The sequence below is a fragment of the Ursus americanus genome, chromosome 28, assembly GCF_024610735.1.
Source record: "Ursus americanus isolate L20-20 chromosome 28, mUrsAme1.1.p, whole genome shotgun sequence".
Lineage (NCBI taxonomy): Eukaryota > Metazoa > Chordata > Mammalia > Carnivora > Ursidae > Ursus > Ursus americanus.
In genome coordinates, this window is record NC_142154.1 from 6,126,596 (window position 1) to 6,142,389 (window position 15,794).

At 38.2% G+C, this 15,794-nt stretch overlaps 1 protein-coding gene across 3 annotated transcripts in view; it reads right to left on the minus strand.

Moving 5' to 3' along the window:
- FANCI (FA complementation group I) overlaps positions 1-15,794 on the minus strand; it is a 77,883-nt gene that overhangs the window by 23,560 nt on the left and 38,529 nt on the right. For all 3 annotated transcript variants that reach the window (XM_045813028.2, XM_045813026.2, XM_045813027.2), the window contains exons 15-19: positions 10,168-10,298; positions 9,399-9,469; positions 8,075-8,189; positions 6,842-6,964; positions 5,071-5,139 (exon numbers count right to left, since the gene is read on the minus strand). In XM_045813028.2, the coding sequence (XP_045668984.2) occupies positions 5,071-5,139; positions 6,842-6,964; positions 8,075-8,189; positions 9,399-9,469; positions 10,168-10,298 (509 nt within the window). The remainder of the gene's footprint in view (positions 1-5,070; positions 5,140-6,841; positions 6,965-8,074; positions 8,190-9,398; positions 9,470-10,167; positions 10,299-15,794) is intronic.

The following is a 15,794-nucleotide window of genomic DNA, read 5'->3' on the forward strand; positions in this document are numbered from 1 at the left end:
AGCTGTAGGGCTCATGAGCCTGAAAACGAAGACTAGGGCCCTCACGGGGTGAAGGCTAAATCAGAGAACCTCACGCAAAGCCGGACTTCTCAAAAGGAGATATCCTTTAGGGATAAACCTAAAAAAATAAATCTACCATATGGAAAAAGCTGGTAGCGATATGTACCTAAATGAGCCTTGACTTTAAATAGAAAAGGAAAAAAGCCTCCCCTGGGAATTTTTAACCATAAGCTAATCTCCAAACATAGTTTGGGCTAGGATTCACACCACGTGTGTGGTCTAAAGAACCAAAAGCCAAAAATTTAAAGAAACATAGTACATACCTTCCAAACGAGGGAAGAGAAGGAAGAAGAGAAATAACTAATTTCAAACTTTATACAAACTAGAAAAAGAGGGAACATTCCCCAATCATTTTAACTCATGTTAATAATCATTTAGCTCATAGTAAACCAAGAAGTTCAGTATGAGAAACAAAAATTGTAGGCCATTCTCTCTTATAAACATATATGTAAAAATTCTAAATGAAGTATTACTAAGCTGAATACAATAATGTACAAAAAAGGTAATATATCATAATCAATTTGGGTTTATCTCAGGAGTGCAATGTTGGTTTAGAAAATTAAATAATACAATTCACCACAGTAACATGTTAAAGAAGAAAAATCATATGGTTAATTTCAATAGACACAAAAACGCATTTGTTAAAATTTAAGACACATTCAAGAGTAAAACAACAGATCTGAGATGCAGAAGAAAGAATAAGTGAACTCGAAGATGGATTATGAGAAAATATCAAATCTGAAGGGTAAAAAATATTGAGGAAAAATGAATCAGATCTCAAAGATCTGTGAAACAAAATCAGGCATTACAATATATATACAACTGAAGTCCCAGAATGAAAGGTGAGGAGGCAGAAAAAATATTTGATGAGATAGTGGGCATTTCTTCAATTTGGTGAAAAGCATCAACTTATAGATCCCATAAAGCTTAATGAACTCAAATAGAAACACAAAAAGAATCACATGTAAACATACAAACTCTTAAAACCCTGACAAGCAAAAAAATCTTGAAAGGAGCAAGAGAAAAACGACATAGAAAATACAGAAACCAAAGACACAATAATTGGTTCACTCAGGAATCAGCTCCTTGAGAAACAATGGAAACCAAAAGACACTGAAATGGTACAAAGTACCGAAAGAAAAAACTGTGAACTACAAGTTCTATTTCCAGTGAAACTATCCTTCAAAAATGAAGGCAAAATGATGTATCTCTATACAGATGAAGACTGAGAGAAGTCACTGCCAGCAGACCTGCACAACAGAAATACTAAAAAGAAGTTCGTCAGGCTGAAGGGAAGTTACTGAAGATGGTAAACCTGAATCCACAAGAATGAAGAGCACTGGCAATTAAAAAGTTAGTATGTAGAAAAGATTGTGTCTGTACAATTTTTTCCCTTAATTTTTATAGAAGACATATATATATATAACTTTAAAACAAAATACAACACTGTCTTGCTGGGATTTTAACATAGATGTAACATGTATGACAATATCATAAAGGCAGGAAGGTGGATCAAAGTTCCTATATTTTACTGGAAGTATATTAGTATTGACCTAAATATATAATAATAAATTAAAGATACGCACTGTAACCTCTAGAGCAAAATTAGAAATACAACAAAAGGGGCGCCTAGGTGGCTCAGTGGGTTGAGCGTCTGATTCCTGGTTTCGGCTCAGGTCATGATCTCATGGGTTGTGGGGTGGAGCCCCACGTTGGGCTCTGTGCTCAGCAGGGAGTCTACTTGAAGATTCTCTCCCTCTTCCCCTCCCCCAACTTGCTTTCTCATGCATACTGTCTCTATAAAGTAAATAAATCTTTTTAAAAAATTTAAAAAATGTAAAACATAGAGTTAAAAAGTCAATAAAGGGGGGCGCCTGGGTGGCACAGCAGTTAAGCGTCTGCCTTCGGCTCAGGGCGTGATCCCGGCGTTGTGGGATCAAGCCCCACATCAGGCTCTTCCGCTATGAGCCTGCCTCTTCCTCTCCCACTCCCCCTGCTTGTGTTCCCTCTCTCACTGGCTGTCTCTATCTCTGTCGAATAAATAAAATCTTAAAAAGTCAATAAAGGAATGAAATAGCAAAATAGCAGACCTAAATCCAACTATAACAATAATTACATCAAATGTGAATGGACTAGGCATTCCCATCCAAAGGAAGGGTGTCATATTGGATTAAAAATGCAAGATCCCGGGGCGCCTGAGTGGCACAGCGGTTAAGCGTCTGCCTTCGGCTCAGGGCGTGATCCCGGCGTTATGGGATCGAGCCCCACATCAGGCTCCTCCGCTATGAGCCTGCTTCTTCCTCTCCCACTCCCCCTGCTTGTGTTCCCTCTCTTCCTGGCTGTCTCTCTCTCTGTCAAATAAATAAATAAAATCTTAAAAAAAAAAAAAGCAAGATCCCTGCTTTCACTTCTTTTGGGTATATACCCAAAGGGGAAATGCTAGATCAAATGGTAATTCTGCTTAATTTTTTTAAAGAATTGCCATACATACATCCACAGCAGGTGTACCATTTTACCTTACCACCATTAATGCACAAGGGTTCCAATTTCTTTATACACACACCACCACTCGTTATTTTTCACTTTGATAGTAGCTACTCTAACGGGTATGAAGTGGTATCTCACTGTGGCTGTGATTTGTATTTTCCTTATGATTAGTGATGTTGAGCATTTTTTCATGTGTTTATTGGCGATTTGTGTTTATATATATCTTGGATGAATGTCTATTCAAGTCCTCTGCCCATTTTTTAATTGGTCTGTTGTCTGTTGAGTTGTAGGAGTTCTTTATATATTCTAGATATTAATCCCTTATTGGAGATATATGATTTGTAAATATTTTCTTCCACTCTGTGGATTGCCTTTTCACTCTGTAAATAGTGTTCTTTGCACAAAAGTTTTTAATTTTGATGAAGACAATTTATTTCTTTTTTCTTTTGTTACCTGTTCCTCTGGTCAATGTCCAAGAAATCATTAACAAATCCAATGTCATGAAGACTTTCCCTTCCATTTTAGGAGTTTTATAATTTTAGCTCTTAATGTTTCGGTCTTTGATCCATACTGGGTTAATTTTTGTACACAGTGTAAGATAAGAATCCAAATTCATTTTCGGAATGTGAACATCCAGTTTTCACAACATCATTTGCTGAAAAGATTCTCCTTGTTTTTAATCTAGTGTTTTTTATATGAGGATTTTCATGCTTGGGCTCTTGAGCCAGGAAGATATGAGTTCAAATCCCAGCTCTGCCACTTCCTATCTATGTGATCTTGGACAAATTAAATTACTTAACCTTTCAGAATCTAAAATGGAGATAACAATTTTTATTTCACAGGATTTTGTAGGATCGAATGAGATCACCCACATATAGCGCCTCATACACGCTTGGCCCTCTCTAAAATACAGTCGGTATTGTTGTTATTATCAGTACATAACAGCATCCTGAACTCTGTTACCAAGAAGATGTGACCACTAGTTTACCCGTGAGCTGGACCTGGGGGATCAGAGGTCCTCACCCTCCCCTTCTCTGTCCTTGAAATGTGGGTTTTGCTTGCCTTTTCTGCTCCCAGAACATGGCCTTGAGATGGTGATGTGGTGCTGAGAACATCTACACAGTATATGTGACTGAGCCCAGTTAAGGGCTCTGTTTAACCTTTTATGATGTGGCAGGTGACTGTGGGGATGCACTGGTCTTGCTGCTGCCCAAGACAAGCTTCACATGTAAGTTCCTTTTGCTTCTTAAAACTGCTACCTACCAACCTGGAGTGGCCTGCCTCTTGTGCTGGTCTCTCCTTGCTCTCTGAGTATAAGGGCCAGCTTCGGCTTATACCCGGGAAGCTCTGTAAGGGTTACGAACCAACAAACTCTCGATATATAAAAAGATTCAAATACCATTTAGCCATAAAAGGGAATGAAGTACTGATAGATGCTACAACACGGATAAACTGTGAAAACATTAAGTCGAAGACATCAGTCACAAAAAACCACATATTGTATGATTCCATGTATATGAAATGTCCACAACACACAGATTAGTGTTGCTTAGGGCTAGGTGGGTGGGAGAAGGATGAGAAAATTAGGGGGTGGTAGCTAAAGTGTATGAGGCTTCTTTCTGAGGTGATGAAATGTTCTAAAATTGGTTGTGGTGATGGTTTGCACGATTCTATGAATACACTAAAAACCAATGAGTTGTACACTTTAAATGGGTGAATTGTATGATATGTAAATTATTTCTCAATAAAGCAGTTAAAAAAAAGATTCAAATAATGCTTAATGAATAAATGTTCAGGGTAAAAGATCTTATTTATGCCAAATATTCTCCAGCTGAATTTTTCTCATTGTGATCATCCTATGAAATATTTCTTAATTTAAAAATCTTTTTTTAAACTGTAAAGTACAGAAAATAACCTGTAGACACCCATGGATCTGTAACCCAGATTTAACATGTCCATATTTTGCTCTATTTGCTTCAGATTTCTTTTTTCTTTTAGAAATAAAACAGACACGGCTGTTGATAACCCTTATACAAATGGTTCTTTAACATGCCCCCTTCTTTTTTTTTAAAGATTTTATTTATTTATTTGAGACAGAGCAAGCATGTGTGAGAGACAGAGCACAAGCAGGGGGAGCAGCAGGCAGAGAGAGAAGCAGGCTCTCCACTGAGCAGGGAGCCTGACGTAAGGCGTGATCCCAGACTCTGGGATCATGATCTAAGCTGAAGGCAGACACTTAACCAACTGAGCCACTCGGGTGCCCCTAATATGTCCTTCTGACTTAGGGTGCACACCACTAGCTGGGAGGATAACCGTTCTGATGATGGCAAGAAGGCGGACAGATAGGTGGTATTTAAAACAAAACATCAGGACAGCATCACATATCCAGGCATGTTTACGATGTACCAACCAGGGTATTATTTGGGAATTATTTTATATTTTGAAAAGTCTGGAAAATGTCAATCATCTCTCCATGCCTTGTTATCTGTTCTGTATATCCATAAAATAAAAAATATGTATTACCTGGGAAAGTAGAGTCTGCATGACTGAATTAGCCAGCTGAGAGTTCCTTCGAAGGACATCATAGAAACCCTAAGAGGAAAAAAATAGAAAGCTCTTTAACAGATATACTAGTGATCTGAACAATCATAACTTTAAAACAATACTCTTTCTTTACCCTATTCTCAATTCTTTGAAAAAGATTGAGACCATATTTGCAGAAGGAGAAACAATTCAGGAAGTTTAGATTATTTGCCTAAAAAGAGCTAAAAAGAGATCTCTGATCACGGAGAACTGGATTAATAAACTGACCATAACCGTTACAATTTTTAAACAACAGGTCACTTCCGGCTTTGGAGTACTTTGCTCCTTTACAGTCAAGAATGTTCCAAGCATCATTCTTTTCTCTCATCCTTAAGTCTTCTCTTCTAGGACATTATGTCCACTTAGTTTCCAGTGCTTCAAAAGTGTCTCCTGGCCCTAAGCACCCTAATTTAAAGGACTGTGGTATCTCTTCCTATCCCTAAATCCCAGTCATAGTTTAAAACTACTTAAATTAAAGGGCGCCTGGGTGACTCAGCCGGTTAACCATTCGACTCTTGACTTCGGCTCAGGTCATGATCTCAGCGTCCTGAGATTGAGCCCTGCATTGGGCTCTGTGCTGGGCATAGAGTCTGCTTAAGATTCTCTCTTTCCCTCTCTCTCTGCCCCCCTGGCAAAAAAACTATTTAAATTAAAATCCTGGGGAGAACTTTCATTTTGGAACCAGGAAAAGAGATTGTACAGTTCATCTTTGAGAAAAAGCAAATGAGAGTTGACCCCCTAAAACATTTTTTTAAAGAAAAGACACAAAGGAAATTTTGCCCTAATTTTTTATAAATGTATAATGATAAAAGACACTTGTGGTCTTGGCACAAAAATATAGAGATGTAATCAAGGAATAGTATACAAACAGAAACAGACTTAGTACACATGAAGAAGGCAATAATGTCTGGGCAACTGGTTAACCTGGAGAGAAGTTAACTCTTTACATATTATAGCAAGGCAAATTTCAGATGGATTAAGCAGCTAAACATAAAAAACAAAATCATAAAAAACTAGAAGAACATATTAGTGAATATACATTGGAAGGCTATGGACTCTTCACACATAAAAATAACATATCTTAAAGGAAATGATCAATAGATTTTTAAACAACCAAAAATTAGTATTTTTGTAGGTATAGAAGTATCACCACCACCACCACCACCACCACCACCAAGCAAATGGCAACCTGGCATACACTTGCAACAAATATGACCAAAAGTGTTAATAGCAACATACAGAGTTTTTACAAACCGATGAATAAATGAACACCAATATCCTAACAGATCAGTCTATGATCCATATCAAGTTAATTTGTAAAATTTGGAGCTAGATAAGGGCAGAGATTCTTTTTTGCACATCGATGACTCCAGAAAAGAGTCGACATAGTAGGTCTGCGACTGTTATCCTTAGTAAAGCCTTCTTGCAAGACTGGCCCTTGGTGGGCGGCTGGGAATCCGGCTAGGAAACAGTCTCCTACACCGACACAGAGCCTTCCCTAAATGATAGGTTTACGGTGTGTAAACTGTACAATGTGGTTTATGCTTAGTATCTTGTTTTCTTCCGGGTGTCTGGAATTTTGGCTAACCATCACAAACTACCAATCCTAACTGCATCAAATAAGAGTGAACTATACTTTTATAATCAGAAAAAAATTTATTAAAGAGGATTATTAGTTGGGGGTTGCTACATTCCTTCCATTCTGATTTACCTCATAAAGCATGAGTCGAACATCAGCCTGTTGGCCTAAGCATCTCCTCAAACTATCCATGATCTCAAGGCAGAAAGTTTCATTGGCAACAGAATTGTAACGGCTGTGAACATCCACATGGACCTGAAAGGAGGAGAGGCCGGTTCTTATTTTACCAAATTAATTTTCATAAAGGACATAAAATGAGCCTATGTTCTTGGTCAGAAACTTAGACTTAGCTTTCCTCACAAGGCACAACCCAGGACTGGGGCCGACATTACAATCATCACAAGGCTACTGTAAGTGCCACTCTTATTCTGGTTTAGAATAAGAATTTTCAAAAAAAAAAAAAAAAAAAAGAAAGATTTTTCAAGCATTTTAACATTAGCTCTTGTCCATCCCTTAAGGTCTTCCTTGACAGAGTCAGCTGCTTAGGAAGGCACACAGATTATTTCACACCTCTAGAATCCAGGAGTCATAATATACTTGGTTTTACTTAAAAGGCCTAAAATGCTTCCTTTAAATGTCTTCAGTAGCTAGCAGAATCTAGCTCTTTTTGCTTCCACAAAATCCTGAGAGGTTTAGAGGTGGGTAATTTTTAGTTTAGAAATGGAGAAGACAAAGAATAATAACAGCCCTTGTTTGATTTATATAATAAATCCAGCAGCTGTAGACCAAGACTCCTAATCCTCACTACAGGCCTGAGCAGTAGAATCCCCGCTCTGCCCGTCGCTGCTTCTATCACCCTGGACAAGTTATTTAACCTTCCTGGGCCTTAGTCTTCTCATCCTTAAGATGGGGATGCTGATAACAGTACACTGATACCCTGTGCTCCTAATATTTAATCTGTGCCATATGTTATCAACAGAAGTTTTGTAGAGTTACACTAGAGCAATAAAGGATTCTTGATAAAACTGTCACATTAATTTGTTATTTACAAGTCATATAATACACAAGTTATAAAAACAATTTTATTGCTCCAAAGTCCAGATTACCAAAAAATTGTAAAAAGTTGTTTGTTTGTTTTTTTTCAGATTATCATGTTTAAAAGAAGTTCATGTGCACAGTAAATAAACTATTAAAAACGGGGAGAATAATAGCATCTAGACTCAGACTCTCAGTTACAGGATCATTTGTACCATGCGAGCAGGAGGGAAAAAGCACAGCTTGCACGTCATCAACTCCTGCTCCGATGCACACCACGGTGCCGTGCGCACAATCCGCAAACCGCGGTGCCGTGCGCACAACGCTTACCTGGCTAATGCCGATGGACTGACTGCACTGAGAGGACGACAAGCTGCCCAGAACCTTAAAGTTCTTCAGGAGCAGCAAGAAGCCAGCAACCGCAGACTTTCGGGCATCAAGCTGGCTAGCTCAGGAACAGACAGAAAAGTAGTTAATAAACAGTACTAAGTATACAACAGGCTTCTGAGTCAGAAAAATCCAGTTAGTTCTGTACAGCGAAGGAATAAACCATGAAACACAGAGCAAAATAAAATGAATTTATATACTCAAGGCATCAGCTGTTCCTGGCAGTTAGTGATAGAGGAATCCGCTGACTTTTCACTATCTACTCAACCTCATAACACTATCTACACTTTCTTCTATGCGAGGAATGAGGAGTACTGAGAAGCTGTCCAATGGGCAAACAACTCAAATATAAGTACAAAATAGCAAAGGGAATTGTTGATTTTCTGTGTCTGAAGGACTACTTCCCTTCTTCACAGAGGAGTGTAGTGCTTGGTGCCTTGTAAGCCCTCCATCCAGAAAAATGATACACTCCTCTCACTGAGGCTCTAATTCATGGAAATGCTACAACATACAAACCTTGGCCTAGCAGACATGCCTCTGGGTAAGGAATAACAAAAAACTGTCAATTCTAGAAGAGGGATAATTACTAGTTGTTCCCTGGATATCCACGAAAGCACTATACAATAGCCAACGTGATATCGAGCATCTCATATTTAAAGTACCAAGTGCTTTCTACCCATTACTGGTCTCATAATACTTTTTAGGAGGCGGTATCATCATCTCTAGCTTATACACTAAGAAATAAAGGAAGAGAGGTCAGGAGGCATTGGCTAAGCCAAAAAAAACCTCAGACCACTGAACCATTTATGTGGTCTATGGTCACTAGACCACAATTCCGAAGTTCACTAGAGTAAGTTTCCTGAGTATTTTAATTAAGGTGTTTTCCTCTTCAGAACTGTTGCCAACTGGCACCGAACCTTGTCCCAAGATTATTCCAGGGGTGTTAGCAGAGTACCTGAGATCAAAGCTCAAATTCTAGCCCCACCAACCTCTGCTTGACTGTGGGAAAGTCATTTATCTTCTCTAAGCCAGAGTTTCCTAATCTATATAGTAGAAACTAATAATTCTGACTTTATATGGTTACTCTGAAAACTGAATGAGAGAAGGAAGCCTACACTCAGCACAAGGTCTTGCTAGATGGAAGCTGTCCTGCCGGGTCAGACATCTGCATGACCACTGTGAACAGGCTGTTCGAGGAGACAGCAGAGAGGATGGTGGGTAACACCAGAAGGCATTACTTGCTAGGGTCTTGCGGGATGCTCCATACCTGGCAAACATGGCTTTCCGAAGGACAAGTATCAAGGAGTCTCTCACTGACATGCTGACTTTGAGAAGGGGCTGAAAGACAAAGAAGTGGTTAAAAAAAAAACACCCCAAGCTTATTAGCCTTAGCTCATTTCTACCCAACACTGTTACAACTTGGCTTACATAAGGAAATTTAGTTCTGTTTTAAATACATGTTTCAGGGGGCGCCTGGGTGGCACAGCGGTTAAGTGTCTGCCTTCAGCTCAGGGCGTGATCCCGGCGTTCTGGGATCGAGTCCCACATCAGGCTCCTCTGCTATGAGCCTGCTTCTTCCTCTCCCACTCCCCCTGCTTGTGTTCCCTCTCTCGCTGGCTGTCTCTATCTCTGTCAAATAAATAAATAAAATCTTTAAAAATAAATAAATAAATAAATAAATAATGTTTCAATATTTATTATACTTAGTAATAAGGCCAATAGCATACTTTGAAATATTAATTTAAACTAATTGTGAATGCCTTTAAACCTATGGTCCTCAATTTTCTAAGGGCTTTTCAATCACTTTATTAACTTGAAAATGAGTCAAAGGACAGAGAATCGTGACAGGAAGAAGGGGTAAACTTGGAAATGGAGTCTAGCCCAATGCTCCTGCCCTTTTAATACAAAGTTCAATGCTTTAGAATCAAGGGATATACAATTTCTCAGACATTTATATCTATGAAGAATCACATCAGACTTCCATTAGGTAGTTCAACCTTAGTCTTGTCAAGTTCCTTAGGAGTCAGAAGACTTACCTGCACTGCTTTCAGCAGCCCTTGTACAGTCTGAAGGGGCAGAAAGGATAGATACTCAAAAGTTTCTGTGATTTTAGAAGAACAACTCTGAAGAACTAAGGGTGCATACATGATGATGTCTGAAAGAAGATCTGAAAAACAGAATCTATAGTGAGTTGCCTCAAACAATAAAGATATTTCAAGTAAAAGGAAAATAAATATGGGAAAAGAAATGGTAAAAAGTTTTTTGTTTCTTTTCCCAAGTATACTGCAAAATAAATTTCTACTGATCCTGTATACTTTTTCTAGTCAGTGTAACCAGAATACTTCAAACTTTCTTCTGTGATAATATTAAGACTACAAAAATTAATCTAAAAGACGGGAAGAAATCCATTATACTGACAAGTAGCATATGTCTTCATATTTCCAAGCTAAAGTAAATCAATAAATATCTATGTACTTGTATTATATGTAAGCATGGTATAGTCTTAACCATAAAACATGGTCTCTCTTCCTTCAAGAATTTAAATTTAGTTAGGAGTCAATAAAAATACATTTTGAAAGAATGAAAGAGGTAAATAACAGATCAACACCGAATACCTAATAATCTCAAACACAGTTTTATTTCCTAGCAAATGTTAGAGACAGAGTCTAAAGAGGAGCTCAAAGGAAGAGGAGGTTAAGAGTTGGTGTGCTTTAGGAGAATAAAGAGAAGAATTCTAGCTGGATTCTGGAAGAGGGCAAAACATGTAAAGATAAGTACAGGACAAATTCAGAAAACGGTGGGAAATCTGTGAAGCCAGAGTGAAAGATTCAGAAAAATAAATAAGTGAAGTGAATGTTGAAAAGGCAGGACGAATCAAACTGTCAAGGCTTTTAAGGGCAGGATAAAGAGCTGATCATTTATTAAAGGAGGTACTGGTGACTCCTGAATGACAGGCAGTTTAAGAATACTCATCTGGTGGCATATGCAGGTTGACGTGCTGCAAAGAGAAGAAGAAAGCAGGGGCATCAGCTGGAAGCTGTGGTGATGGTCTAAGTGCAAGGCTGTAAGACTGCGAACTACACAATGGGTGGGGAGGAAGGGTACAAAAATGAAGAAAAAATGAAAAGTAAGAGGGGAAAAAAAAAAGAGAGAACTTAGGTATCAAGTATGTTGGAGAAGATAAAAAGGAATTCCAGCTTCTGGAACTTGGAGAGCCAGGCTTCAAATAATAGAAATACAGATAATGGAAAGGGGACTTTGTCTGAAGGAAAATGTATTGCATTTCAAATAAAGGAAAAAGAAAAACCTAAATAGAAATACCCAACAGGAATGGAGGCACTGAACTCAGGAAAGAAGACAGTCTTGACATAAAGATTTGGGAGCCAGGTCCGTCAAAGCCCACAAAAACAACCAAAGCCATGAAAATAGGCATGTCATCTATAAGGAAGAGACTGTATAAGAAGAGGAACAGACTTCTGCTTTCCACCATCATGGAATAATGGTGACCAAATTTATCCTCCCACTTTATTTTTTTATTTTTAAAATTTATTTGTCAGAGAGAGAGAGAGAGAGCACACACGCACAAACAGGGTAAGCAGCAGGCAGTGGGAAAAGCAGGCTCCCCGCTGAGCAAAGAGCCCAATGTGGGGCTCGATCCCAGGACTCTCGGATCATGACCCGAGCTGAAGGCAGACACTTAAGCTGACTGAGCCACCCAGGAGCCGCTATCCTCCCAGTTTAAACAATAACAAAAAAGGTCAAATTATACTAAACAATGATTTTCAGATACCAGACAACAAGTAGTACAGGACCATGATCCCTGAGAGAAGGGAAATACACAGGTTGAGCCTTATGACTGCTCCATCTTCCTGCCTAGAGAGTTTCAAGGCAGCCGCACAGAGCGGGGAAACTCCAAGTCCAGTGGTTTTCCCAATTTAAAGAGACAGAAGTGGGAACTCAGGAAAGCTAAGGGGACAAGAATTCGCAGGGTAGAGTACTAGGAAGGAAAGAGCTACATGGGATGTGCAAGAAGCCCCCTCTGTATGTCAGCTGTCCTCTGGTAGGTATATGACTGTGAGGAAGCTACCAGAAGCCAAGGAAAGACTCACCAGCAAGGACTAGGCAGATATATTCTCAGAGGTCACAAAGGACAAGAAATAGTTTGCATTACAAGAACCACAGTGCAGACACTTCATAATATACAAGGTTCTATACTCAGGAAGATACAAATGTCTAAATATGAAAAGTCTACTGTATGAGATCAACAGCAGAGGAAAAGATCACTGCAGAAGAAAAGATTTGGGAACTAGAAGTTATGCCAATATAAACTAAAACAAAACAGAGTAAAAAAGACTAAAAATGAAAATCTGTGAGCGATGTAACAATGTAAGGCAGCCTACTACAGATGTAATGTCATGGGGCCGGGGGTGAGGTTGGGGGCAGTGTGTGCTGCTGGGAGGGAGAAGACAGAAAAAAGTTTTTGAAGAAATATTCTCAAAATGTTCCAAAATTGATGGAAACCATAAACCTACAGATCCAAGAAGCCTGACAAACTCCAACCACCAGAAACATGGAGAAAGCTACACTAAAGCACATCATAATTTGCTTAAAACCACTGATAAAATCTGAAAAGAATTATATAGAGAGGAACAAGGATATGAATGAAAGCTGGCTTATTAGAAATGATGAAAACCAAAAGAACAGTAAAGTAACTTTTAGAGTACCAAAGGAAAAAACCCTGTCAATCTGGAATTCTATACCCAGCAAAAATATCTTTTAAAAAACTTAACACTAAATGAAGACTTTTTGTGACATATAGAAGAATCCAAAAACGACAGATCAAAAGTTAAAGGCAGTCAGACAGAAAATGTACTGGACAGAAATCTGGATCTATGGGCACCTGGGTGCCTCAGTTGGTTAAGCATCTGCCTTTGGCTCAGGTCATGATCTCGGAGTCCCGGGATCAAGGCCCAAATCAGGCTCCCTGCTCAGTGGGGAAATGGTAAATGCACGGGTAAAAATAAAAGACGTTTTCTTATTTAAAAAAAAAGTTTTGTTTTTTTTTTAAAGATTTTATTTATTTTTTGACAGAGACAGACAGCCAGTGAGAGAGGGAACACAAGCAGGGGGAGTGGGAGAGGAAGAAGCAGGCTCTTAGTGGAGGAGCCTGATGTGGGGCTCGAACCCAGAACACTGGGATCACGCCCTGAGCCGAAGGCAGATGCTTAACCACTGCACTACCCAGGCGCCCCTCTTATTTTAAAAAATTCTTAAAAGACAATTGACTGTTTAAAGCAAACATAACCACAACGTAGACATAATTCAATAAACAGAGAAGTAAAATGCATGCGAATAGCACAAGTCATAGGAGTAGAGGTAAGAAATGGACGTACGCTGTTGAGGTGTACCACTAAGGTAGACTGAGAAGTTAAAGACGTATCATAAACCCTAAAGCAACCCGAAAGAAAATAAAACAGAGCTAGAAGTCATCAAATTAGCAAGATAAAATGGAATTAAAAAAAAATTCAACCCAAAAGGCGGCAGAAAAGGAGACAAAAAGGAACCAAGTACAGATGGACAAAATAGAAAACAAAGAGCTAGATGATAATCACATTTTAAAAATCACATTAAATGTAAATGGCATGCCCCAATTTAAAGTCCAAGATTATCAAAAAAAGATTTAAAAAGTAAGACAATTGTATGTTGTCTACAAGAAACCCATGTTAACTATAAAGATATAAATAAGTTAAAACTAAAAAGACGAAAACTGGAGAGGGGCACCTGGGGGTACAGTGGGTTAAGCATCTGACTCTTGATTTCAGGTCAGGTCATGATCTCAGGGTTGTGAGATGGAGCCCCGCATCGGGCTCCACACTCAGTGCAGAGTTTGCTTAAGAGTCTCTCTACCTGCCCCCCCAAATCAATGCTCTCTCTAAAATAAATAAATGTAAAGAAAGAAAGAAAGAGAAAGAGAGAGAGAGAAACAAAACTGGAGAAGTTATATTAATATCAAAGTAGACATCAGAACAAATGATATTCCCAGGAACAAAAAAGATCATTTCATAATGATTAACAGGTCAATTAACCAAGAGGACATAACAATCTTAAATGAGTATGTCCCTATTAGCAAAGTTTTAAGATACACAAAGCAAGAACTGATAGAACTAAAAGAAGCAGACACATCTATAATTACAAAGTCAGAGATCTCAACACTCCTCTCTTAATAGTTAACAGAAGTAGACAGAAAATCTGTAAGGATACAAAAGATTTCAATCACCTGAGTTATGGAAAACTGTACCTAATAACAGCAGAATACATATTCTTTGCAAAAGCACATAGAACATTTTTTAAAATGGACCATATTCTGAGAATGAAACAAGTCTCAATAAATTTTTAAAAATTCATGTCATAGGGGTGCCTGGCTGACTCCATCACAAGAGCATCTGACTCTTGATCTTGGGGTTTTGAGTTTGGACTCCACGCCGGGGATAGAGATTACTTAAATAAATAAGTAAACTAAAAAAAAGTCATGTCATATAGACTGTATGTTTTATAACCACAAATTAGAAATCAACAACAGAAAAATACCTGGAAAATCTCCAAATATTCAAAAGCTAAACAACATACTTCCAAACACACAGGTTAAAGAACAAATCACAAGGGAAATTAAAAAGTATTTGGACCTGAATGAAAATTAATAACAATTTATGGGATGTAGCTAAGGCAATTTTTGATGGAAATTTACAGTTTAATGCTTGTATTAGAAAAAAAAAAGTCTCAAATTTATTACCTAAGCTTCTGACCAAAAAAAGCACAGATTAAACCCAAAGTCAGCAGTAGAAAGGAAACAAAAAAGAGCAGAAATAAACAAAACTAAAAACAAAAACATAGAGAAATTCAGTGAAATCAAAAGCTGGGTTTTTAAGATGAATAAAATTGATAATCTTTTGCCTTCAGCTATAAGGAAAAAGAAGATGCACCTCACGGCTGTCAGGAATGAGAAAGGGGACATCGGTACAGAACCTACAGTCATTAAAAGGAATATTCCCTACACTTCATGGCAATAAAGTTGATAAACCAGATGAAATGGTTAAATTCCTTGAAAGACACAAACTACCAATGTTCACCCAGAAGATTTAGATAACCTGAACAGCCCTGTTTTTATTAAACAAATGTTAGTTAAAACCCTTCACATAAACAAAAGGAAACTTGGAACATCAGGAAGGAAGAAAAAGCAATGTAAACATCCAGGTAAATATAACAGACCACAAGTTGGTACACTTTTTTTGTAAAGGGCCAGATAGTAACTATTTTAGGCTTCATGGGCCACATGGTATAAATAACAACTACTCAACTCTGTTGGTATAATGTAAGAGCAAGATAGAAAACACATAAATGATTAAGCTTGGCTATATTCCAATAATACTGTACTTTATGAACTCTGAAATCTAAATTTTTCACGTGACATGAAATATTCTTCTTTTGATTTTTTTCAACCACTTACAAGAGCAAAATAAACCCAAAGCAAGCAAAAGGTAAGAAATAAGAAGCAGAGGGGTGTCTGGGTGGCTCAGTCTGTTAAGTATCCAATTCTTGGTTTTGGCTCAGGTCATGATCTCAGGGTCATGGGATCAAGCCCTGTGTCAGGCTCCAAGCTCAGCAC